The sequence below is a fragment of the Diadema antillarum genome, unplaced genomic scaffold (genome assembly GCF_040938485.1).
Source record: "Diadema antillarum isolate AM-2024a unplaced genomic scaffold, OU_Dant_1.0 scf00000022, whole genome shotgun sequence".
Classification (NCBI taxonomy): domain Eukaryota; kingdom Metazoa; phylum Echinodermata; class Echinoidea; order Diadematoida; family Diadematidae; genus Diadema; species Diadema antillarum.
In genome coordinates this window covers 1,407,767-1,435,575 of record NW_027270911.1, presented here as the reverse complement: position 1 = coordinate 1,435,575, position 27,809 = coordinate 1,407,767, and the positions used below count along the sequence as shown (strand labels likewise).

Sequence of the window (27,809 nt, the reverse complement as noted above, 5' to 3'; positions counted from 1 at the left end):
CTTATCTAATTTCGATCAACTTTTCGCTGTTAGCAAATCAAACTGATCTCTTTCTTTTCAAACTACTGTACGTGTAATTATTCACTGGTCCGGAATTAAGTGGATTATGGAAAATGACGATGGTTGCATAAGGAGGATGTGCGTGAACCAAATTTCAATGTTTAAAGACACAAAGAGAAAAAACCCATAGTCGACACATATCAAAATACGTGTAATACGACTCATATTGAGCTATCACAATCAATTTGTGTGTCTAGTATGTATGTATGTATATATATATATATATATATATATATATATATATATATATATATATATATAGATAAGTAACAAAGCTGCAACAAAGTTCATGCTGTATTCACCAACGGTTTATTTCTTCACACAAATTTTCGAGCGTCTCGCCGCCCTTTCTCAAGTGTTGATACTGAGAGAACAATAACAAAATTAAGCCATAACAATATATTGCAACCGTGTTACCAAGGATGCGCGCTTTAACGCATCCATGCTAGGCATCCTAACACCCAGCGCGCATCCTGGCAACAGTGTAATGTTACGTCATAATGAAATTACAATGAGTATAAAGCATACATGAAAAAACTTGGCACGACTGATACAGAAGTTATTCCTCTGAATACGCAGCTGCGGTGGTAATGTAAAAGCAGTGCATTATTTCTTTCAAAATTCAACATACACATAAATTAACTTTAATTCTAGTGTATAGATAATCTTTACATAATCTGAAATTATCATGATCAATATAAACATTCGATTTTTTAAAATCAAACTGAATCGTCACACTGATGGTTATGCAAAATATGTGCAAGCAGTTTACCATTCCTTTCAAACTTCAGCATACACATACATTAACTTCCAAATTCTGGTGAGTAGATAGTCTTTAAATTATCTGAGACTATAGCATGAATATGAAATACGTGAAAAATCATATTTTTCTTCTTTTGATTAAATAGATACGTCACAATACGTCTCGGAGTGGAAAAAAGACTGGTTCCAAGAAATGGTTAAAAGGAGCGTCAGCATTATATCACTCAAGCAATATAATGATAAGATCTATTGCAGCGGGGTAAACGGGAGAACATACAACAATAAGCGGCGCACCTACTTGTAAAAAGTATAGTTCGTGAGCCATGATAGATCTATGTTCATGCCCTGTCCCTGGAAGCTTCGTGTGCGGATGATTGTTTTTAGTTCTTTCACGTGTCTTTCTTCAAATGCTTCCATGTCCTTGTATAAAATGCAACATTGCAGATCTGTTAGTGTGTGATTTGTTTTGTTGAAGTGTTGTGCGACTGGATGTTGTGTTTGACTTCTTATGATTGTGCTTTTGTGATTGTTGAAACGTTGTCTAAAATTTGTTGTTTCTCCGATGTAGACAGCCAGGGGACATTGCTTGCATGTAAGGCTGTATACTACATTCTTGCTGTTGCAGTCCCCTGACGTCGGATGGAGGGTGTGGCCGGAGCCAAGTGTGATATCTGTATCTGTGATTAGGTGAGCGCATATTTGACATCGTTTGTTTCCACATTTATGATTTCCAGTAGGATTGATTGTTCTGTTGACTCGAGATCGTGTAAGCAAACTTTTCAGGTTGCGTGGCTGTCGTTGTGCATGTAAGGGACGTGCTGTTAACAGCAAGAATGTAGTATACAGCCTTACATGCAAGCAATGTCCCCTGGCTGTCTACATCGGAGAAACAACAAATTTTAGACAACGTTTCAACAATCACAAAAGCACAATCATTAGAAGTCAAACACAACATCCAGTCGCACAACACTTCAACAAAACAAATCACACACTAACAGATCTGCAATGTTGCATTTTATACAAGGACATGGAAGCATTTGAAGAAAGACACGTGAAAGAACTAAAAACAATCATCCGCACACGAAGCTTCCAGGGACAGGGCATGAACACAGATCTATCATGGCTCACGAACTATACTTTTTACAAGTAGGTGCGCCGCTTATTGTTGTATGTTCTCCCGTTTACCCCGCTGCAATAGATCTTATCATTATATTGCTTGAGTGATATAATGCTGACGCTCCTTTTAACCATTTCTTGGAACCAGTCTTTTTTCCACTCCGAGACGTATTGTGACGTATCTATTTAATCAAAAGAAGAAAAATATGATTTTTCACGTATTTCATATTCATGCTATAGTCTCAGATTATTTAAAGACTATCTACTCACCAGAATTTGGAAGTTAATGTATGTGTATGCTGAAGTTTGAAAGGAATGGTAAACTGCTTGCACATATTTTGCATAACCATCAGTGTGACGATTCAGTTTGATTTTAAAAAATCGAATGTTTATATTGATCATGATAATTTCAGATTATGTAAAGATTATCTATACACTAGAATTAAAGTTAATTTATGTGTATGTTGAATTTTGAAAGAAATAATGCACTGCTTTTACATTACCACCGCAGCTGCGTATTCAGAGGAATTACTTCTGTATCAGTCGTGCCAAGTTTTTTCATGTATGCTTTATACTCATTGTAATTTCATTATGACGTAACATTGCACTGTTGCCAGGATGCGCGCTGGGTGTTAGGATGCCTAGCATGGATGCGTTAAAGCGCGCATCCTTGGTAACACGGTTGCAATATATTGTTATGGCTTAATTTTGTTATTGTTCTCTCAGTATCAACACTTGAGAAAGGGCGGCGAGACGCTCGAAAATTTGTGTGAAGAAATAAACCGTTGGTGAATACAGCATGAACTTTGTTGCAGCTTTGTTACTTATCTTTTTATCTTGCCAACACGTGGACTACCTTATCAACATATATATATATATATATATATATATATATATATATATATATATATAGTCCGCTTGTTGGTACCAGTATAGAAAAGATGACAAAGTAGAGTGGTAATGCATTTTGACAGTCCAACAGTGCTATTTATTCAGACCAAATTTTCGACGAATACATTCGTCTTCCTTGGGGTTGACAATGACAATTCATTTGTTATTGTCAAATGTCATTGTCGACCCTGAGGAAGATGAATGTATTCATCGAAAATTTGGTCTGAATAAATAGCACTGTTGGACTGTCAAAATGTACTACCACTCTACTTCGTCATCTTTTATATATATATATATGTATATATATATATATATATATATATATATATATATATATATATATTGTATATATACATAAACTTGAATGAAAGAGTGAGGTATTCATGATGAGAATATATTTATGCAAATTTTGAGTACCGTTTCCTTTATGGAAATGGAAACTATGGGAATACTTTGAAATCAAAATGATTCCACCATGCAAAGTGAAAAATTCTATACTAAATGCCTCAATTCCAGGAAAATACATGTACAATGTATGAGTAAATTTCCAATTTCAATAAATTTTACTCAGGATTTTACTTATCTGTTGATTTCTTTCCTTGTGTAGTTTCATTATACATGTACAATATTTTGAGTACATACAACGTTTTTAAGTTATAACTAAACATCGTTATAACAAAGTAATGGAATGGTCCCAAATTTCAAACTTTCCTTGCATTCGCTCATTCTTGCCACCATAACTATAACAGCAAGAAACTTTGTGTGCAAAGAATGACAACGTGATAATACAGACAGCTACACTGTACTTAAGTTCATTCCTTCAAATGTAAGGACCAGTAAGAGGATACATTTTACACAACAGTGACTTCTGGAAAGTTACCAGCAACTCCCACCATACATACAATGCACACAGAAAACTCTTCAAAAGTTACAGTTGATGATGATGATCCACACCATTTGTATGGCGCCATATATCTGTTATAGAAACATTCAAAGGCGCAGACTCCTCCAAGACATTTAGCAATTGAATGCCCGGTGAAAAATGTGAGTCTTGAGTTACAACTTCTGTTGATGTTGACACAAATTCATAGACTGAAATATTCAAGACAGCGTGTTTATTTCATCATTGAAATCGAGCTTGGTCAAAGTCCACAACCTCAGTACAATCAACTCATGCAGAATACTGCAGTCTGTTCTTAGAATACATGACAGCACAAGAGACAGCAAAAATGACAAAGTTCAAAGTATGACTGATCACAAGAGTTTTTTTCTTACTCTTAGAAACATAACAATATGCTTCTGTTCAGAGTTTATTGTCACAAAGCATGGAATGAACGGAATGAGGATATGGACAATAATGATGTGTGAAATACCATAGCACTCTTCTACACCGTATCCACAGACTTTGGCATACATGTACTACATCCTGTCTCCATGGTTACTGAAGTAAACAACTCAACTATGATCTTGGGGAAGAATTCCTTAGCTGGCTGGTGATTGTGGTACAATGAATTTACTTTTTCTTTGAAAAATGCAAGTTCATTTGAAGATATCAGGCAGACACTGTCATATTTGGAATCCTTTAATCTGAGGGACATATACAGGCGTTGATGGGGTCTGACCCCACGACCCTCCAGTGGAGAGCCAAGTGTCCGACCAACACACTACAGCATCTCCTCTTACAATTACTCTCTAAAAAAAAAATCGAGTGAAAATATTCACTATTAAAGCAGTGAATACAAAAAAGCGTGAATTTTGAGTGAAAATGTTCATTCTTACTCGTTTTGGAGTGACCTCGGGGATCACTCCTAAATCTTCGAGTGATCCCTGAGGTAACATTTTCACTCAAAATTCACTCTTTTTTTGTATTCACTCCTTTAAGAGTGAACATTTTCACTTGATTTTTTTAAAGAGTACATGTACTTACAGCAAACCTGTCAATTGAAATTATGCTGTAGTATTCAAAATGAAAGTGAAGAGGAGGTCTCTGTTCTACACAAATTTTTCTCCAGAACTCTCTCATAAGAGTACATGTTGTCATCAATGAATACAATACGTAAGAGGAAAGCTCAACATTCAAAGACATTCTGGGAAGTACAATGCAGAACATTATTATATCCAATGACTTGCATTGACAAGAATTGCAGATTACATTGCCAAGGACAAATGTACGCTGTATTTATTACTACATGAACTCTATTAATGTGAATACTGAAGGGCTTGCCCACACATTTCTAAAACTTCAAAATACACACATGGTATACATGTACGTAAGTCTGAAAGATGAACAACACTTCATGAGGAGCACATCTTGGGCTAGTCTCAAGTCCTAAATCACGTGCAGACCCCTTAAATGAATCTTCATGATCACATAGGCCTACTACATGTACTCATCAAATTTAATCTTGATCCCTAATTCTCAGTTACCATTACTCAGAATGGCATAGTAGTTGACTGCTTTTGGTAAGAGATTGAAATTACATTACATAACCCCAGACAAATACCTGAAGTTAAATTGTCCACACTGCAACAACAAACCTACAAAGGCCACCTACCCTTCATGACGATATATATTCAAACAAACAAACTAACAAATCCCCATGTACTGGGTGCACTATCCAGTCACCTTAACAAACGGTTTCAATTTCCAATCAAATTCAATTCAATTCATTTCAATCTATTGATTTCATAGAAAAATAAAACAATTTCTCTGTGTAATATCAAGGGAAAGTTATTTTCATATCATTGTATTGGCTGGTGTGATCTCCTGCTTGTTGGAACTTTCAGATTAAATTCATGATTACATTGTACTGCGGACTAAATCACAGCCACTGAGCACAAATAATTGATCAGGGACCAAACTCCAAACACCATGGCCATTACTTTCATGCTAACAGATGGCACTGTAATATAATGAAAACGAAGAGGACCTTTCAAGCCTGATCACGAGCAAAGTAAGACTTTTGGGTGAACAAGCATCTGTTGAAGGCCAGCATTTATCACATTCTTTGGTGCAGTGGATACTGCTATTTAAAGGGATCGTATAGTTTTGGTTGAGACCTAATTTCAGGTTTTTAACATTTTTGGGTGAGATAATGAGAAACCTCTTATGAAATATGAAAGAGCACGTAAATCTATGAGGAATTCAACGTTTATTTGATGAAAATTGGTTTTGAAATGGCTGAGATATCCAAAAAAGAGTAATTCTAATAAAGTGTGGGACCCACACTTTATTACGATCGCTTTGTTTTACTTTGTTTTTGGATGTTTCAGTCATTCCAAACCCGATTTTCATAAAATAAACTTTGAATTCCTCTTGAAATGGTATGCTCTGTACAATATCATAAGTGTTTTCTTGGTATCTTGCAAAAATTTAAAAGCCCAATTTTCATCTCCACCAATACTGTACCATCCCTTTAAGTCTTTCAACAGCCACAAATACATAGAAAGAACAGGAGTGGCCTATGAAAGCCATATCTACTTAAAAGATGAAAAGATAAATTGGCTCGAAGGAGAAGAAGATGAAGAAGAAAAAGAAGAAGAAGAAGAAGAAGAAGAAGAAGAAGGAGAAGAAGGAGAAGAAACAAGCGAGCAAAATGTTGACAGAATTTCTTAAATACCATCCATGTTATGACAATTTCAATGTCAGCCATATATCCTCATAGCCATCACTGCATGGCATCCTTTGAGAAATTTCTTTCTGGAAACTAAAACATCTTACATACAAATTTCCATTGGTTCTGTAAATTAAAAAAACACACCCTAAAACAAACAAGAGACCCGCGGGTCTAGCGCTCACCTGAGTATCGCAAGTTCACCTTTCACGCAGTCACTAATCTAAATTATTCACAGCTCTACCAAAATTTGACGAGGCATTCTCAAGTGGAAGATGAAAATGTACAATAAGGGCCCAATTTTTTCAAGATTCCTTAATTTGGGGGAATTGGGGCCCCCTGGGGCCCTCTGGGTGGGGCATGGTGCCCAGTTTGATAAATTGAGATCCTGACCACCTAGGGATGCTACCTGCCAAGTTTGACAAAAATCCATCATGCGGTTTTCAGGAAGAAGATGAAAATGTACAATTCAGGCCTCCATTTGGACCCTTCCAACCACCCCCCCCCCCCCCACCCCCAAGAGGGGCACCCCTGGATCTCCTATGAACAAACTTGAAACTACAGTCATTACTGTACTCACTCATAGTATTATCTCAGCTCTATAACTTCTGATTCTAGAGAAGATTTTTAAAGATTCCTTCATTTGGGGGGTTTGGGCCCCCTGGGGGCCCCCTGGGCGGGGCATGGTGCCCATTTTAACAATTGAGATCCTAACCCCCTAGGGATGCTACCTGCCAAGTTTGGTGAAAATGGGTCATGGGGTTCTCAAGAAGAAGATAAAAATGTACAATTTAGGCCCCATTAGGACCCCTCCTCACCCCCACCCCCCCCCCCCCCCCCCCCCCCCCCCGGGTCCAAAGGGGGGTACCCCTGATTCTGCCATGAACAAACTTGAAACTACAGTCATCAATGTAATAACTCATAGTATTAACTTAGCTCTATCACTTCTGGTTCTAGAGAAGAAGATTTTTGCGGATTCCTTAATTTTGGGGGGGTTTGGGCCCCCTGGGGGCCCCCTGGGTGGGTCATGGTGCCCATTTTAACAAATGGAGTTCCTAACCCCCCAGGGATGCTACCTGCCAAGTTTGGAGAAAATGGGTCATGGAGTTCTCAAGAAGAAGATGAAAATGTACAATTTAGGCCCAATTAGAACCCTTCCCCACCCCCCTCCCCTGGGTCCCAAGGGGGGCACCCCTGATTCTGCCATGAACAAACTTGAAACTACAGTCATCAATGTACTAACTCATATTGTTAACTTAGCTCTATCACTTCTGGTTCTAGAGAAGAAGATTTTTACAGATTCCTTAATTTTGGGGGGTTTGGGCCCCCCTGGGGGCCCCCTGGGTGGGGCATGGTGCCCATTTTAACAAATTGAGTTCCTAACCCCCTAGGGATGCTACCTGCCAAGTTTGATGAAAATCGGTCTTGGGGTTTTCAAGAAGAAGATGAAAATGTAAAAAGTTTACGCACGACGCACGACGGACGACGGACGACGCACGACGCACGACGCACGACGGACGCCGGACGAAGGGCGATCGCAATAGCTCACTTGAGCCTTTGGCTCAGGTGAGCTAATAAAAACCAATAACTAAACCAGGACACTCTTGTTTTTCTCATTCTATATGAAGAATCTGACACTCTCTTTCTTCGTAGATGTGTGAGAAACAATAAATATGACATATCTTGTGGAGACAAGAAGACAAATACTTGAGATCAATCAAACTTCTGTACTTTACATGCAAAACAGAGCAGTACTATGATGAGAAAGTTATGGAATTTTAATGATTTATATTTCACAAAAAAATTATTTTATGTTTAATTCTGATGAAATTCCAAAAATTTTGTTTATCTGCCCTTTACTCAATTCATCAAGGTCTACTAGAGCAAGGTGTAGAATTGTACTCTAAATCATTCTCGTATCTCTTGCTTTGCATTACTGTTTTCACGCAATAAAACATTTTCCCTTGCGGAAGAGCCTACACTCAATCTGAGAAACAATACAGTAAATGATTCTAACACATGGGAGTTGGGGTGGAGGTCGGGGAACTGTATCAATTTTCACTTTATGACCTACATACTTTTCTTTCCAATTGAATAAAGGCTTAAAAATTCAGATTCTGACCTCTGAATATATTTTACATAGACAGAAAGAAAGACACATAATGTACAAAGCATTTCCACTCACACACACATGGAAACACGTGGCCAGCCATTTTAGAAAAATTATTGATCTTCTAGCGATCTTTGTACAGGAACGTCTTAGAAGTATGCCAAACTGCTGATGCACCACGTCAGATTGTTAATGACATCTGATGACGATAGATGTCGGGAATCCTCCTCAGAGCTTAATGTATAAACCACACATTTTTCATACAAATGTACGCAAGTACGCACCAACCATAATTCTTTGAACAATACGGAGAAAGTATCTCTTTTTCTCTCATCTCTCATTCTCTCTTTCTCTCACACAAAACATATTCACATGCACATATGTTTCTCTCTCTCTCTCTCTTTCTCTCACAAAATGGAATGCTATGATTTCCCCTTCTCCTCTTCCCGCTTCTCTGCCTCCGACTTCAGGTTCTGGACCTTCCACTTTGCCGAGGGGCTGCAGAATCCCATCTTTCCCTTGTTGAAGGAGTTGGGACCGGCCGATGTGGGCGTGTTTCTGTGGGCAAATGATGACAGAAAAAGAGCACTGGACTGATGATTGAGAGAATGTTAAAGACATTTTCGCATATACATTGTAGTGCTGAAAGCATTCACTGACAATATAGACTGTTTCAGTAATGTATTAAAATTCTATATGTGTCTTGTTCACAAAAATTGCCCTTAACAACCACAAAGCTTGCCGGAGGCTTGCCCTATCTCGTAACGATGAAGTGAATTCCTGCCTGCAAGGAATTTAATATGACAAAACAGATGAATGAAATGTTTTATCATGAGGCTGAAGGAAAAAAAACAACATGAATTGTAATACATTGAAGAAATGGTCATTCACTTGGTAACTAAATTCACATTGTAGAAAACAATGTATCTCATGTTTTTCCCTACAGCTTGTCACTTTCATTCTAAATTTCAAATGTACCAGTATTTAGGTAGATATGCAGGTGGATAGATAGGACATACAGAAAAACAGAGCGAAAAAGGAAGACAAAATGTATTTACAGTGCACTCCTTGTAAAATGAACACAGTTACAACAAACTCTCCATACAACAAAGTAAAAATTCAGGTCATAGAATTATTGCCTTTCTATCTTTGTGAACTGCACTGTTTGACTTTAACATAATTTTAATACAGCTTGTATAACAAAAGCAAACTGCCTGTTCCAAGGACTTCGTTATAACAGGAGTAGCCTGTACCTGGGTATTGAGAGATTATGATTGTCTTTTTTTCCCATGTAGAATGGTTGTGAGATAAAAATGAAGGAAATTACTGCCATACAAACTGAATCACAGGACACAATTTCTAATCTCTACCTTCTCTCTGTCATAATTGGACGGAGATCGCAGGAGGTCAACGACCTGGAGTTGCAATTGGCTGAAGATGAAACGCACCGCGAGAGGATTGATATCCTGGTGAGAGACTAAAAATTCAGTTTGCTTCAGGGAGATGTGAGCAAAACTGATACACGTTTCTGTAAGATGACGCTCTTGAAGGCAGAAACAGGGGACACCTCATGCTCACAGCATAACAAGGAAGCGTTTATTATCTTGAGTGCTGACAGATAGAAATAGACAACAAAAACATCGCGTCCACAGAGTTTGCAGAAGAGGTGCTTCCAATACAATGGATTGGCATTCCGCAGTGGACACAGCAAAACAAACATTGAAGAGGTAGTGATGGACGCGGTAAATCATGCCAGGTATAGCTCAAACTGTTCGTAAAGTTGCAAAGGAGCTCAGGCGTTCAGTGCAAACCGTCAAAAACTGGCTGCAGTATCGGCCAAATATTAAAAACTGCGAGACAAACTCAAGACAGAGGGGATTTGAAAGGGGCTGATGGGGAAGATTCAGCATGGTGGGCGAAAATCAGTGCCGACACTGAACCGTAGCCTTGGTCCACCCACATCAATGACACAGAAATGGAATATCTGCCGTGGTTGACCAAAAGATCTGTATCTGGTCGTCGGGGATATGTTCTGAAGAGACTGCGTCTGGCTTTCTGGAATCCTCTCCGGAGGGGAGCCAATAAAGTAAAAAAAAAAATGACAAAGGACTCTTCCGGACAGACAGATTTTTCTGTCTACTGCCGCGGCCGACATTTTACAGAGTCTCGTGGGTTCCTCTCGTGTAGCGTTATCCACACGAAATCGACTAACGTAGTAGTCACAACTCTGTTTGAAGGTACAGTTCACAGAGCCTCATCTTGGACTACACGGATCCAGTGGACAGTATTTTTATTGGAGCAGTGTGTAAACATTACCTTCCCAGGGCTATTTTTTGCCGACAGTTACCTACAGCAATATTTTGCGGTGAGGATGTAAGACAAGTTGACTTACTTAAGTACACTGACCACCTCTCAAGAGCACTTAAGAGTGTAATTCTACGCGCTGTTCGAGTTGAATTTCATAAACACGCTATAATTAGACGAGCAGAATGGCACATGGCGAATCAAAAGCTGATCAGAGCTTGGAAAATTATGGAATGATGAAGCATCACATGCTATCACTACACAGTGCACTTCCATTATAACAAACAAGATTGTAATGAAATTTTGTTATACAGTGAAGAAAAAATTCAGGCCACAAAATTATCATCTATATACAATCTTTACATACTTTTTTGTTTAGCTTTAGCTGGAGAATGATTAGGTTGAAAATAAACCTAAATGGTTCCAATTCATTATCTCTCCAAAAAACAAAAGAAGAAAAAAGAAAAATGGAAGAAGTGTAGAAAATGTTTCATTTCAAAGGTGACAAAGGAACTTTTATCTACAAACTGGTTGCCAATAGAACCATAATTAGGAAATTTAGTGATTTTTTTGGTTTTGTTTCTGTTGTAATTCTGCAAGTAAAACAACTATGCATATGAACATAAAAGGACTCAAACATGTAAGCATATTTACTGAAGTTCTTCTTAAATGATACACCATAAATGAATAATAGAAACTGTGAAAAAACAATAACATCCTCAAACCATATAAAGTGTGGCTTTGGAGCATTGATGAGTTAAAGGGAAAATCCAATCCAAATATAAGTTAATCTGATTAAAATAAGGAAAATCTTAATGAGTTCAATGGTAAAAATTTGACTGCAATGAGATGAAAAATAAGGAAGTTATGACATTTTGAAGTTTTGCTAATTTCTGCAAAACAGTTCTTGCGCAGTGGGTATGAATATGCAAATGAGTGAGCTAACCATGTCATAACCTCATAATTTTCCATTGATCGTGTCCAAAAAATGATGAAAATTCAATGTTTCTGTCATAGACGTCTAAAACATATTGTAATTCCTGGTTGAGTGACTTCAGAATAGTGATCAATTAGATCTAGGATTTTGAGTCTTGGGCATAATTGCGTTTGAATGAAACGCTGGAAATTTCAAAATCTTATGTACAAACTATATGGCAAGTGGTGGTGGGATGACATGCTCACTTTGACATTTGCATATTCATACTCAGTGTTCAAGAACTGTTTCCTGAAAAATCAGTGAAACTTCAAAATGTCATAACTTCCTTATTTCTCACCCGATTTCGATCAAAATTTTACTGTTGAACTGGTAATATTTTACTCTTCCTTATCTGACTATAAACTTATATTTGGACTGGATTTCCCCCTTTAATAACTGCGTCTCACCTGCCGATGTTCTTCATTCTCATCTTGGCCTCGGGGGGCATATCCTCTTCCTCTTCCTGCTCACAAAGAAAGAAAGAAAGAATAACAACAACAACGCACACACTGGAGTTTCAACTCTCGAACGCAAAACAAAACAAGCAAAAAATGACAGAGAAATTACAAGAGAGCAGCACAGCTATGATGTGAAACAGGAAGAAGAACCACAGCTAACCACTAATGTAGGAAAATGCAATTAGTCCAATAGATCCGGGATCACACTGAATAGTTTTCAGTTTTTCTTTTGCCCTGCTATTTTGATGACATTAAAGGGCAGTGATGTAAAAAAAAAAAAGAGACTTGAATAAAATAATACACATATACCGGGTGTTTATGATAATATACATTTGGAGTTTATTATAGAGCTTTTTTGCTACATCAACCTCCACTGAACTGGCAGCCTGAAATTTTACGATGTGTTTGACAAACTGATTGTGTATTTATGGAGATTAAGTGCCAGGGTAGAGTGAAACCAGCATGATACAAACCTGGTGATGACACACACACACACACACACACACACCCGCCCACGCATGTGCACATTTTCATACACTGCACCCTACAGACAAACAATCTTACACAAATACACATGTGCTTCAAGGCAGTCCAAGGGCTGGTCCAGTGAAAGTCATGAGGGGCTGACCAGGGTGGTTCAGGAGGTTAAAGGGTTAATGGACAGAACCCTCACAGTACAGTGGTCACTGCTAAATTGGGAGGGGTTAGGGGACAAGTTTTTTCTCCTGTTTAAGTGGTACTCCCACTTAAGCGGTGGCTGCTATTGCAAACCACACAACATGAAGTCCTGTACGTGGGCATTACACTTAACCATACACATTTATTAAACCCGGACCAACTGATAACCACAGCAATAAGTACACACACTTCGACATGCAGACACAAAACAGTGATTTAAAAAAAGCGACACAGCAGCCTCATAATTTTGGCTAATGCATCATCAGAACAACCCTTCCAAAAAATTAACCTTTTTAGAGTTCAGAGTACTGTACTGTACATAACAAGTCCCGACACCTATGACCCTATGAATGCACAGAAAGAGGCGGCATTGCCAACTCTACAGAGACTCCAACTCTCCCGTTTTCGACGGGAGATCTCCCGCCGAAAACCCATTTTTGCAAAATCTCCCGTTCTCCCGTTTGAGATTTATTTTCTCCTGCCCTGGCTCAATGTCTCCCTTTGGAAAGGATTTCTTACTTATTGCTATCGTATGTTGCAAAAATAAGCCTTAGATAGCACCAGAGAGCTTCTGTAACCCTAGGAACTTAGCGCTTCGCACACATAAACTTTGGAGTCTCCCGTTTGCTAGGGGTTTCAGGCGGGAGAATCTCCAGATCAGAAGGTGCTTCGGGTTGGAGTCTCTGACTCTAATGTGTTAACATGCACATTCTGACGACAGTGATTGTGACAAACACATTTTTCTCATATTCATACCTCCTTCTTTGCCGTCTGTCACATGCAAACACACACACTACATGCGTACTATGCACACAGAGGGAGAATATTGGCTACACATGGAGAATGCGACTCTCCGTATCACACTGGAGGTGTAGTATATATGCATATTAAAGTGCTGTAGAAGCTGACGACGCTCAATGTGACCGCCTGCACTATACCTGTACTGTAAAAGTGGAAATTTTCGCGCTTTTCGCGCAACCAGAAACTAGCATGAAAATAAAAGCATGTGAACATTTTTGCGTGCTATATGTTCCAGTATTTGAGGTCTTGATTCCACGTAATTAAAAAGACGCGAAACTCTTCTTACCCTGCTGAGCGCAAAAAATTAGTCATGCGAAAATATCCACTTTTACAGTACGTCCTACTGTGTCATGGCAAATGTTTAGACTGTGCAATTGGCATATTATGTGTACCCTGTAATCTATCTGGAGTTGGTTTGAAAAAAACAAAAACCAAACACTTATGGTAAGGAAATGAAATCCTTGTGATTATTTCTAAGGATGTACTCATAATTTTTGGACATTCATGATGGAGAATGGAAGTGTTCCAGCCAGAATTTGTCCCAATAAAGTGGTTTATGGTTCCGATCAAGCTATGGAAATACGGTAGCACATGAAAAATATCTTAAATCAAATTTTGTTGAACTTGAGCGGGGCTCCCGCTAAAACAGTTCCAGATAACGGGCAAGCACTGTACCACGTATCCAAGGAGGAAGGTCCCTGCAGTTTGAATGTGATAATGTCACCTAACATGTAATCCTATACAAGCACTAAAAAGAGCAGTCACAAAGTCGCATGAATGTATTATTCGTGTCTCGTTGCACCCCTTCCACATAATCTGTAAGTGTGTTTGTGTGAGTGTGAAAGGTCACTAGACATGGTAGAAGTTGGTGTCCAGGAAAGCGAAAACAAAAAATAGACCGCTCTCACGACAGTGCTAAAAATATATCAGGAAGATTAAGTTCCAGCACATCCTCTTAGACCAAGGAAGTCAATTCCAGTATGAAATTAAAGAAAAATATAGTCTAAGTCTGTTTGTTGACAAAACAATTAAGGAGTGCTCTAAAAACAACCCTGCAATCACATGATCCCTCAGGTAAGGTTACGAGGGTTGATAAGGTATTATACTCTACATTCTATGTGAAATAAAGGGATCACATTTTGGTGAAATTGCTTTTCCCGCTCACGCAAACACTGTCTCAGTTTTGTTTCACTTTGCAAATGATTTCATTGGAGAGAATTTTACTTTCTGCACAAATCTTTCTTCTTGTGTTCCATCGTTCAATTTTACTTCACTAGAGATATATATGCTGTCTCTTTATGGAGTTGGAGAAGTCAATATGAAATGCACTAGGTGAATATATATGCACACTGTTCATTTATTTTAAATGTTCAGTATGCAAAGTACATTATGTATGACTCTGACTTTACTCTGAGCTCAAACACTTATCTCCATAAAATCCGTCAAACTCTATTATATCTGCCGTACAGTGTATATCTCATGAGTACAATATTTTGCAAAATGGGACTCGTAAAGCAATCTTGCGAGTGGTCAATTTGAGATTGAGAACTGCGGTAATGGAATAAGAAGTAAGTTTGATCCCTTTTCACGAGAAAAGACAGTTATTTCCCCCATTGATGATACACAGCACATTTAATATGTCATGGGAGAGTTGTGAGCTATTAATATTGCTACAATGTAATATCAGTGGACTTGCAAAACGGGCAAAAATAAAAACACCAAGGAATACACAGCACACGGTATACAGTAGTGAGAGATTCTGTGGGGTTTGACAAACAATGACTCGAGTGGACTAAAGGAAGCTGACTATAAATACACTGGTCTCGACGACTGCAATGTCCATATCCAGTACCACACAACACTAGAGGGCCAACGAAGGACCAGAAAGCTAGAGTCATCCAAAGCGCTATGCAGCTCAATGTTTTAATGTTGGCTTCAGAGGTAAAACCATTATCCATACAAAATGGTGAAGTTTCATCAAACACCAGGTGTACTATAAAAATGGTACAGCAATTTGAAGTTACATGTGTATTTATTAAAAAAAAAAATAACACCAAAACAGTGATATTGGTCGTAACAGTTTTAATACATGTATTGTATATTTGCTCATGGGATCAGCCTCGAAAGGCCAATGGCCTACTGCTGATTTCCTCCACAATTTATTTTAATTGTTATGTCAATCTTGAACACACACTTTTAACTTTGATTATGTACTTACCCAAAATAATTTTTGGTTTGTATATGTAATATATGTTTGATTTGATTGATTGTATATTTATATGTTATTTAACTGAACTTGTGGAAATAAACTAAACTGAACTAAACTGAAACTGAAACTGAACTACATGCAAAACAAAGGAGATGATGATGTCATCATGTCCTTAGTCTCCTAGTTTGCCTGCAAATAAATCTTCACAAAAATTTTGATGTAAAATAAAATCTTTCCATCATATAGCTGTTCCATTTAATCATCGAACCATGACAAATTACTGGGGGAAGGGGTCTCACTTGCTAAATTTTTCACAAAAACAAAACAAAACATGATCTTGACAATACTTCTGTACTCCTGTTGGGCCACAATATCATCTTCTCTTCCACTAGGGATGTGTGAGTGCAACTGCTATCATTCTTTCAAGTTAATGTGTGCAACTATGCAGAATTCTATTAAAGAGTTCGCAATATCTTTGTGCAATGGACACATTTCCACATCCCCCCCCCCTCCAGTCATTCATTCATTCATTTCAGACAAATACAACTGATTAAACATCCTGAAAGCTCTTCATAAGCCAGTTTGGAGTTAGTTCAAGGGCACACTGGTACGAATGACCTTTCTTTTTTCTATAAAAGTCGGTTAGGGGCACTTCACTCGTTTTCAACACGACATGGGATTCATCAATTGTGTTCAAGCAAAGAATGAACTTGCATTGACCAGATGACCAGAACAATCCATCAATTAACACATGGGAAAGTATCCATTTCATTATTTTGCATTGAATGTATTAACAATCTCTTTCTATTGCCAAATACCACTTTTGCTGTCAGGTGGATGTGCTGGCAAGCAGCATTTATAAGGATAAAATGAATAATCATTTACATCACAGATGATTATCCAAGTGAATGTGAAAACCAACATTCCTGTTGGTACAATACAAATGACCTTTTTCCGCTCATGCGCAAAGCAGAACTCCGAACTGGCTCATTGTTGACACATGTTTACAATGATACAAAACATACAACACAAAGACTGTCCATTGCTTGACAGAAAAGAGGTCCAAAGAGAACTCACATCACTCTCATCTGCAAATGCCTTGGCGACAGACCGGCTGGGCTTTGCCACTTTCTTCTCTAGCTCTTTGGGCTTCTGCAATGTGGAGAGATTTGGAGTGAAAATGAATGAAAATAATGGGGATTTAAATAGGATGGGAGATGGGGCAGACAGGAAATCAAACATCAATCAATCAATCATTTTTTTAAAAGAAATGTGGCAAATTGAATACAACTGTCAGTGCAGTGCAAGAATTTGTACAAAGTAACAACATTTCTTCCTGTTTCGTATCATTAGCATTTAGCCATCAAATGTGGCTCACAAGTAAATGTATACAGTCAACCTTGCTTAAAGGTAGGGAATCCCATTTGCATGCCTTAAATGAAGAGTTGTATAAATACAGTGGTATGTTGAAGAGAGTATCATTTTAGAAACTCCAATAAAGTATTGAAAGTGGAAAGTAACATTTAGTACATTTCTATTGACCGTTAGATTTTGAATTGAATTTTTTTCGGGGCTCACCGTAAATTCCAGGACATTACTAGGCTACCTTTGCAGACCCATGCACTGCATGTGTGTCCATCATGTATATTTTGTGAAGAAAGTTCATCAAAACTTACAAACATTTCTAAATACATTCTTGCCACACACTCTATATGCTATTACATCAGCTCTTATACTTTTAGATTTGTATTTATAGATAAAAAATACAGAAGACTGCAACAAAAAGGCTTAAGTGTGGCTGACACACAGAACTACTGAGTAGTTGAGTTTTGTGCATTATTCAAATTGTAGATAACTGTTGACTTCCAAATTTCTCAGCAGTGGCCTAAACAAGTCCCCTGAGGTTCATATTTAATGTTTTGCTGCATTTTGGGAGGTCTGTAAAAGGTATCCCCTTCCTTTAAGTCGACCTCGCATAAGTTGAATAATTGCCTCAGTTGAAGGTCTATTTCAAGTCCTCTTCTCTTTATATTCTATTGATTTTAATCCCTCGTAAGTCAAATTTTCTGTAAAGACAAGCTATTTCTTCAGTCCAATTAGATTCGACTTAGGCAAGGTTCACTGTACATTCTGAATAGTTGATCATGTAATACCTCCATTCCACAGAGTTTTTTTTCTCATCGGTCACTCATCAGAAGCATGGATTGTTGCTTCTGGCCACCCACCAAAATGTATCGGATCCCAGTCTGATGAATCCAACTTGGTTGGTCGAGTATTAGGTGAGTATCAGACATGTCACACATGATCCTCATTGGACGATCTTGCCTCATCGGATCATCGCCCGACATGTCTTACTCTGACCTGATAGTCAACCAGCACAAGTTTGATTCATCAGAATGCGATTCGATACACTTCGGTGGGTGGCCGGAAGCGATAAACTTAGCTTCTGATGAGTGACTGATGAGAGAAATTCTCTGTGGAATGGGGTATTACGCAGTACACACTGGTCGGCTATTACAAAGATTTTGACAGACACGCATTGCCACACAGAAATGTAACGATCTGCACAGTCTTACTGAGAAACCATTCCAGATAAAATCTTGGATCCATCTGAACCTAGCTTAACAAGACTCGAGAGAGATTGTTTAGCCGTGCAACTGCAGTATATTGTTATCTCCATAGACTTTCTTTCTTCTCTCTAAAATCTTTTATTTTTCTTGTAAATGTCACATCAGAGGCAAATGAGAAACTAGTGATCTATGACAAAGAAACTTTGCGACAAATCAGGTGGTTGTATCCACAAACTTCCCTTGACATTTTTTCGAAGTCATCATGTTTCTCATTTGATTGTTTATGATTTTTTTTTAATTTTGGTGAAAAGCAGTCCTAATGGATATCAAAATGATTTGATGGTCCTTTGTTTATACTTTGTTGAAGCTACATGTAAATGATCTAGTAGACCATGGATAGAAGATTGACCTTTAACCCTTTCTGCATACATAAGACACCACATAACACCACATAACATCATTACTGAACTTTTACCGAGTGGTATTTATGGCCAGAAAATAAAATTTGTATCTAATCTTTTTGTCACCTTTGACCTTTCATCCCAGCCAATTTGGGCATTAGGTGTTGATATTCATATCCTTCCCATAAAAAATATGGACATTTCTACTACGGGTATTTCTAGCGTAAGACTATACAGGATTTACATTTTCAACTTAAGTACAGTGCCCTTTGACCTTTATCTTTAATCTATTACCACTCTCAGGCTCTTGTAAATAACTGACAATTCATTAATCTACCCTATCTGCAAACTCATGCTACCAGTGGATTCCAAACTGTACAAGTAATGACTGGAAATGACACTTTTGAGCTCAGATAGTACAATGACCTTTGACCTTACACCACTATCATTTCATGAAAATGATTGTCTCTGTACTTCCACCCTTTCTACCAAAATAACTTATCACTAGACAGTCCTCAGAGAAATTTACACCTGAAAGAAAAAGTCATTTCGAACCAATGTCCAGTGACCTTTGACCTTTCCCCTCAAGGGACTTTGCCCAAGACCCGAATAGCATACATCTCTATCTCGTGTAGCATACGAAAATCTGTTTGGCGGTTATCTTACATTGCAATAACAAGATGTGGGATGGATGGATGGACAAACAGATGAACAACCCCCAAAATAATGCCTCTAGCGCCCTCTGGGGCAGAGGCTAAAAAACATTTTTATTCTGACTTGAAGGAAGAGCTTTTTGTGTTTACCTGGTGTCTAAAATACATTTTTATTTTGTATCAATGGTCACAGAAAGGGTAGGCTATACTTACTAATGGAGAACTAGGACTTTAACCAAATTCTTGAGGAATTCTCAACTCACAAGTTTACTTCAGAGATTCTTGAATTCCCATTTTACTAACATAGTATCCATGACTTGTCGGCACTTCATTCATGGTACAGTTTACATGTGTTATGAAATAAACTGTACATTGTCCAGTGTGGTTGACTCTTTGTGTACCATGGTGTAAACGCCCTGTGCGCCACATCATTTTGAAATTGCAATGCATTTCCCAAACTTTTTTTTTGTAGAAGTGCTTATGCTAGTAATGCAACACAGGCAAAGTTGTGGAGAAAATCACTGGCTTTGTTATGATGCAAATTTAATGACAAAGCTATGGCTATGGCACTTTCAATGTACTGAGGCACATCATGATTTATGGATCAGTTTGTGCACCAGTGCACTTTGGAGCAAAAGTGAAAAGTTGGCAAGCCGTCGACTGAGTTAGACTTACCAATGTAAGACAAGAATAGTTAATTTTGTATCTAATGTATCATACAACTGCGGTTCTGTATGAAAAAAAAAAAAAAATGATGCATAGCAATACAAACCTGTTCATCACAGAGAGGTGAAGATTATAAAAGGATCAGTGGGGGGGGGGGGGGGCAGGGAAAAATAAAGAAATATGATGCATGGGTGTGAGTCAACGAAGACTGAGGGGTGAACTTTTACCACGGTGCTGAGCTTCATCGAAACGGGGGCTATCTTCATGACGCGCTTCCCCGTAGTCTCTTGCGCAGAATCCCCGTCTTCCTCCTCCTGCTGATCGGATGCCTTTTTCAATCCATCAGACGACTTCTTCAATCCGAGACTGAAAGACATCTTGGTCTTCTTGGTTGCATCTCTGGTGTCCTCGCCTTCCCCAGCAGACTTCCTCTTCAAATCCCCGCTGCTCATCACTGTCACTATTCAAGACACTCTATCCTCGGTGGAAGACAGTCTGATGCGACGGAACGGCACTTACTCAGCCATCCCTGGCAAACATGAGTAGGGAGAAGCCCAATCCAGCTTAAGCTGATGCAGTTGCCACCGAGACTCACTTGGAAGGCCTATGAATGAGAAAAATCACTGGAACTCATGAAGACACAGTCATCTTGAAATTGATGGAAGCAACTTTGCTGGATGCATTCAACATATTATCAAGCTAATCATCGTCATTTAAATCAAAGACAAAGTCACACATCTTTACAAAGTACTTTTTAATTTCTTGTCCTCTGGACATCTGAGCTCTGACCTTATACACATGCATGCAAGGATCTGTCGATGCAGTTGGGACATCCTGCTAAGCTCCTTGTTGGCCATTTCTATGTTGCTATCGCTGAAATAGCTTAGGCCTAGATCTTGTTAGTAATTGAAGCAAAATGAAAGAGGGAATTTTTTTGACAGACAATTAACAGAGCTATAAAGTAAGCTGGTAAAAAGAATCAACCAAAACAGACCTTTAATGTGCTTCAAATCGAGTTATTGAAAAGTCAATGATCCAGGAATGAAGACCAACCAAGTCAAAGTAACACAAAACAAGAGTAAACAACCTTGGCTGTATATGCAGCAGGGTGTCTATTTCTGGCAGGGGTACTTTCATTCATCAATAAAACACTCAAACAGCTGATGAACATGTCATTTAATGTGAGCCTAGTCCCAGATAGGACACAAGTTAATCAGGAGTTACTTGCAAGTGTTATGGGAAGTTACACCTGATTCAGCCTTTTCATCAATGAATAAAATGGCCCCTGCCGCAAATAGGCACCCTGTACAAAGCCTGCCGCAATCTGTCAAACAGGGTGTTTTACTCAATATTTAAATTCTAGAGCTTCCACGAGTTCCAGTTCTAACAACAGTCCATGTCAAAACAAGAGCAGAGACTCCAACTCTCCCGCTTTCGACGGGAGATCTCCCACTGAAAGTCCACTTTTTCAAAATCTCCCGTTCTCCCACTTGAGATTTGATTTCTCCCGCCCAGGCTCTGTGTCTCCCACTTGAAATGATACCTAACTTACTGCCATCGTATGTTGAAAAATAAGCCTATTAGATAGCACTAGAGAGCATCTAGAACCCTAGAGCCTCCAGGGCCCTTTGCTTAAGCGGGCCCTGGACCGCAAGGAACTTCGCGCTTCGGGCACATCAAGTTGGAGTCTCCCGTTTGCCAGGGGTTTCAGGCGGGAGAATTTCCAGATCAGAAGGTGTTTGGCCAGGGTTGGAGTCTCTGCAAGAGAAGCTGATGAATTATCATGGCCTTGATAGGTGGGGTCGATGACAAACATTATTGACGATTGATTTTAAATGACAAGTCCAGTTACCGATGCATCTCATAGACCTTCTATGTGATTTAGATTCTACTCTCGAGTACAACTTTACATTTAAAAAGGGTAACGTTAGACAATAGTCAATAGTAATAGAATGTCTACACATAAATATTAATACAACCCAAATAACATCAACACGAAGTATGAAGCCGAGTCATAACACTTACAAGTTACAGGCCTCTGGCCTTGCTCGCGTTTGCTAGGCTTTGTTAGTCTCCAGTTTATCTCAATGACAATATGACTACCCAGTATTTATAATTTAGTGGTCGCAGCAGAATTAAAGTGATATATTTATTGCTCTTGTGTCATACAACTTGTAATTTACTTCGAATTCGGTCCCTCCACCGTCAAACGACAGATCACACACAAAACTGAACGAGTGGGACTGTACTGACTGATTCGCGTGTATCACCACTACATTGTCCTTCGAGTCCAAGATTGAAACAAAAACATAGAGCTCATCATGTATAAAATATAATTGACGTAATAACATGTCGATTTGACTGGTTTTCAATAAATAAGTTCGATGGATTAACTTACCGATCAATTGAGATCTAACTGTTGATCGGCCGTAACCTGTTACTAAGTGTTAGAAGGTTCAACACCACGCGATCATTCGCCACATACATGTACACAGATAGCTAGCTCTGTGGTCATGGGGGGATGGCCAAATGTTGTTTGTGCACATACGAGCATGCCAAGAAAGTAGCTAACCAAGAAAGTAGGACACGTCTTTGTCGAACTTTCCCATCGATTTCAAATCCATCTTAGAATAATAATAATTATAAATAAAGAAGTTGTGATTGGCATATGATTGACATCAAATCACAAATACCGTTGGAATGAAAGATACAACTCTTTACCATGAAAGTAGGACCCTAATTGAAAAAGATCACTGGGTAGTCAGATTTGTACATAAGGGGTTCTTCTTCTTTCAATACCAGTATTTGTGGTGTATCAGCGTACACCAAAATTTCAGGTCGGCCTACTAGTATACTTTGTGCCATATCGACATAAAATTAACACAATTCATATAGATTGATTGCAATTCAATTTTGATCTTTACACACGGTATATGATAATTGCAATTCATCTCAAGTTGAAATCAATTGAAAGTTTTATGAAATTTGAAATCAATATCAATACTTTGTACCAAGTTTCATAAGACTGGGCCAGACAAATTACGAGCTGAGGAGCAGAGTGTCCATCAAATCAGCAGTTTCAGCAGAACTACTTTGGTGGAAATGCAGCAGGTAGTACCTCACGCTTGAACTGCAATGGCCAGTAAAGCAGCGCAACTGCATGAACTAATGGAGTACAGTGTACTCCTTTGACATGTACATTTAAAGTGAAATTTCTCTACTTTGTGTTGATAAGGAAAGTTGTGATTGATGGTAGAGAAGTTTTGTAAACACCACAACAGTTCATATGGATTAATTTTTTTATTATTATTTTTTATTATTTTTTATTTTTGGGTACCTGGTAAATGATGTGTAAATCCTCTATAGCATAATAGTAAACAGAATGTCAAGAAACTAATGTGCCATATCTCAGGGCATGAACCATGAAAATGTTATTTGCCTTCAGTCACTCTAGCTTGTATCTCACCTTCACAATAAAAAACAAAACAATACTAAACAAATGTCACTTCTCTTGCTAATTCCACTCTGTAGATGCGACAACAAAGACATCAAATGCACATTTTCCCACTGAGCACTTAAATTCTGTAAAAACTATCACTTATTCAGCTTTATCTCAAATGTAGTACATATCATATGCATACACACGTACACTCACACACAGACCCATACAGTTGGAAACATTTTATACTAAACATGATACACTCATAGGTCATTCATTGAAAAAAAAACCCAAACAAACAAACAAACAAACAAACAAACAAAAACACCCTCCTCTCCCCCCCCCCCCAAAAAAAAAACAACACAAAGCAAACAAACACACACCACACACACATTCACAAAAGCATTACTTGTCCAAACGGCAATTTGAGCAAGAGCCAAGACTCCATACCATCATGGTACTTCAACACACAAGGCAGGGATGGATCCAGGAATTCCGTAAAGAGGGGGTGCCTCTACAAAAATAAAATGGAGGAGGGGAGGGGGTGGTAGCGCACCCAGTGCATTCCCCCTGGATCCGTAACTGCAAGGGCATATTCATTCCATTTGCCCAAAAGCAAAAAGCTTTTACTACTTGCCCTGGCAAGTATCTTAGATAGTGGGTTTGTAGCACCCTGCCCTGCTGCTTTCTACACACACTGCTGTCATTCACATACACAACCTTCGTGAAAAACAATACACAAATTGGTACTATGTGTCTACACTTTGTATGTTTTATTCCGCACACAGGATTTTACATGATCTTTCTAGCTTCTTCTGCAGTACAAATTTAGAGACCTCTTCTCTCACTGTGCACCAGGTCCACAAGATAGCAGCTGTCAACTCAGGTCAAAGATAGTTCATGAACAAAGAAATTGACTACTGCTGAATCACAACTTGTGAAACCAAAACCTTAGCCACATAAGTTGACTTTCTGTGATATGAATTCCCCATTGACTTGACAGTGAACATTCTGATTGCACTTTGAGTCAATACCCACATTGGGCTTGCACCTTAAGAAAAGGACAATTGGGTAAACTTTGCATAAGTCAACATTGCATAAGTCAATAAGTAGCATGGCTCAACAGAGCCTCACTGAGTCCTGTGCATGTCCACTTGCACTCGGTTTACTGTATATCAAAGCCATTCTATTCAGACTGTGATGCACAAAATAGATAAGTTGCACCACAGAAAGGAAATTATATTCTCCAAGTCTTCTTTCAATTTTTTTTTTCAATCATTGGTCGTATGTCATTTGTGCATCTTTTGCCTATGGGCTAGTGAAGCCTAGTCTTTTGAAAATGGAATCATTTGCAATGCTCATCTCTATTAAATATGATGGTTTTCTCTACCATCAGATTGCAGACTGGTGAAAAAAAAAGCACACAATTTCTACGTGATAGTGCATTGTTTTTGCATATCAAATCTGCCATTCTCAAAATGTAGGGTATCAATTGTGACAGAAATTACTGTATTTGCTTTTATTTGGTCAACTGTGTCTGATTCAGATGGAAACTGCAGATGCCCAACGACTTGATGTTACTCCAAGATGTACTGACAGAGTCCATGGCTGTTGAGCCCAGGTCTGGCGCTACTAATATGCCAGCATGCCTTGCAAGCTGGGTCTGTTCTCTCGGCCCCTTCTCTCAACTCGTCACTGTTCTGTTTATGAGAGACCAAGGCCTACAGTAGCAGCACATCTCATCACACCGGCAGCCTTATCTTGCTGTCCAAGACTGTCAACAAATTTGAGGATGAAAATCCAGTATAAGAGTGTCCTCTGAAATGCAGAGCAGTATGATGTTGTCATAGTTTAATGTTGGCATCCTTCAGATCTTGCACGATGTTGGTCTTGAGTTTCTTGGAGTTGGAGACCACGGGGTTGTACTTCTCATCAAAGGGCGCACCACAGGGTACCTCTTCTTCTGACCACTGCTCGGTGTCGCGTCGCAGGACTGTAGGACGAATGATGTCAATGTCCCTCCTGAAGTATTCCATGACCGGCGGGACAATGGTGGGTGGCCCATCAAAGTCCACCACAAAATATCTAAAAAAATAATCAGTGATATTAGGTATATCAATATAAGCTACCTGCATCTACCACCATACTCTATGTTAAAGATCTTTTTTTTTTTTTTCATACTAACCTAGTGTGGACACCAGCCTAATTCAACAGCATGATATGAACCTATAACTTTTCCAATGCCCTTTCTTTCAGTCTACACTCAGTTTGACCTGTCTTATCTGTATGTACACAATTTCTCAGATCTGTTGATCAAATGTCCAGTGGTAAAGTTCAGCAAGGAAGCCTAATATCAAGTTGGCAAAAATATGAATGACTTGTTTTAATGATACGTTATTTCATTGTCATGGTCGCTTCAGGATATGACATTGGCACACGACTTCTGACCTGACATGTCAAGTTCCAAAGAAACATTATAGATTTTTCTGTATTACCACCATAGTTTATACACGTACATGTACAAATTTTACTCGACTTCTGAGAAATATTACTCCAGCTCTGAGACTGCGAGAAATGATTAAGAAATTCTTGATTCACTTCCACGCTGTTTAGATATTTGTACAATTTGATTGTTCTTTCTTTGCACATTAATTGAATTAACAATTGTACATCGAGTGGGTTTCACAGATTATTTCTTAGAGAAAAGCTCACTGGATAAACATTGCAAGCAATCAATACTCCACTCTTGAAGTGCAATCATTATTTTACTGGTGGCCAACTGAAGTCTTGCTTTCTGGATGTAATCAGCAAATGGATCAAAGTCACATCTCTTATACGAAGTGTACCAAAATAACAAGGAAATACAATCACAGAAAGAAAAGAGATAAGGGAAAAGCAGATTTACTGTAGATAATTCTTTCTGCGAGTATAAAACAGCAAAGTGATTCACTTACTTCATGGCAAAGTGGACTGTTCTAATTGGTTAATTATGACAGTGCAGATTTTAATTTGCTATCATATAATGACAACTGATGTTACGCTTTGATATGAAAATAAAACACATATCAAAAATACTTACTGTCCATGGCTGAAGTTCTGACGGTGGGCTCTCATGCGATAAGGCAGCCTCTTCTCTCCCAGGTTCTCAATCTTTCGCACGATGCCGCCATTATTCATGACTTCCGTCAGGGACCTCTTCAGAGCGTCTACCATTTCAGGCTTGGAAAAAGTTTGAGAGATACATAAATTATTACCATCCTTTCATCTTAATTCAAAACAGCATAATTGTAAATACAAAGCATAATTTCTTTCTTTTGAATAGGAGAAGGATGTATTTTGTTGCAAAAAAAAAATGTACATGTACATTGACTAGTCTAGTCTATATACTACAGTGAACTCCCATGTAACGAACATGGTTATAACAAAATTCCGGTTACAATGAAATAAATACTCAGGTCCCAACATTATCGGCTCTATGTAATTTATTTTTACTTTTTGTTTGATTATGATGAAATTTCAATATAACGAAAAAAACTGCCGGTCCTGAGGTCGCGAGGACTTTGTTATGTCACCTACTGATAGGCCGTCCGGCCACTGCACTAACACGTAAATGAATATATAGGACCAACATAATCGCATTCGCAATCGAAGCGCTTGACAGCAGCTTTAAGCTACAACATCGAAATCCGCCACCTGGATAAACTGTTAAATATAAAAACTTTCATAAATTAAACTTCATACCCGTCTCATCACTCTCATAATCAGCGCTACTTCATAGCCCGGCATTTTGTTGCGCTTCTGTGACGGATAGTTCCAGAGTCGAATGAAGATCGTCACGCATGTATCTACACGCGATTTCTTCAGTTCAGATTATTTGGCATTGGTCGTATGAGGGCAGCATGCACAGATTTGGCAACCAATGCAACCCGCAGCTGACTGGCGCTCCGCAACGAAGCTGCACCCTTGGCCCTAGGCCTACGGTACTGACTACCCGCGGACTGCGCTTGGCGAAGCAGCTACGCAGTGGTACGGTCAAGCTCGAACAGTTCGGTGTAACCCAACGTAACCGCAGACTGCAGAGAACTCGAGAGACAGGTATCC

At 38.7% G+C, this 27,809-nt stretch overlaps 2 protein-coding genes across 2 annotated transcripts; both read right to left on the bottom strand.

The window, feature by feature from the left end:
• Positions 1-8,741: 8,741 nt before the first annotated feature.
• Positions 8,742-22,694, bottom strand: LOC139730342 (PEST proteolytic signal-containing nuclear protein-like). The gene is made up of 5 exons (XM_071641213.1): positions 22,668-22,694; positions 20,497-20,873; positions 17,057-17,131; positions 12,241-12,296; positions 8,742-9,111 (listed from the first exon to the last, which is right to left on the bottom strand). The coding sequence occupies exons 2-5, from the start codon at positions 20,719-20,721 to the stop codon at positions 8,976-8,978; spliced, it is 492 nt and encodes a 163-aa protein (XP_071497314.1). The 5' UTR covers positions 20,722-20,873; positions 22,668-22,694; the 3' UTR covers positions 8,742-8,975.
• A 2,858-nt stretch (positions 22,695-25,552) lies between these two features.
• On the bottom strand, positions 25,553-27,563 carry LOC139730332 (small ribosomal subunit protein bS6m-like). The gene is made up of 3 exons (XM_071641203.1): positions 27,450-27,563; positions 26,788-26,927; positions 25,553-25,793 (listed from the first exon to the last, which is right to left on the bottom strand). The coding sequence occupies exons 1-3, from the start codon at positions 27,492-27,494 to the stop codon at positions 25,553-25,555; spliced, it is 426 nt and encodes a 141-aa protein (XP_071497304.1). The 5' UTR covers positions 27,495-27,563.
• Positions 27,564-27,809: the final 246 nt, after the last annotated feature.

Excerpts from the sequence above, each read along its gene's own strand:
- LOC139730342 (XM_071641213.1), bottom strand. The coding sequence starts at position 20,721 with ATGAGCAGCGGGGATTTGAAGAGGAAGTCTGCTGGGGAAGGCGAGGAC. Across the intron at positions 12,297-17,056 it reads CATTTGCAGATGAGAGTGAT|GAAGAGGAAGAGGATATGCC; the intron begins GTGAGTTCTCTT and ends CTTTGTGAGCAG. Across the intron at positions 9,112-12,240 it reads AGAATGAAGAACATCGGCAG|AAACACGCCCACATCGGCCG; the intron begins GTGAGACGCAGT and ends ATTTGCCCACAG.
- LOC139730332 (XM_071641203.1), bottom strand. The coding sequence starts at position 27,494 with ATGCCGGGCTATGAAGTAGCGCTGATTATGAGAGTGATGAGACGG. Across the intron at positions 26,928-27,449 it reads TTATGAGAGTGATGAGACGG|CCTGAAATGGTAGACGCTCT; the intron begins GTATGAAGTTTA and ends ACTTTTTCCAAG. Across the intron at positions 25,794-26,787 it reads CAGAACTTCAGCCATGGACA|ATATTTTGTGGTGGACTTTG; the intron begins GTAAGTATTTTT and ends TTATTTTTTTAG.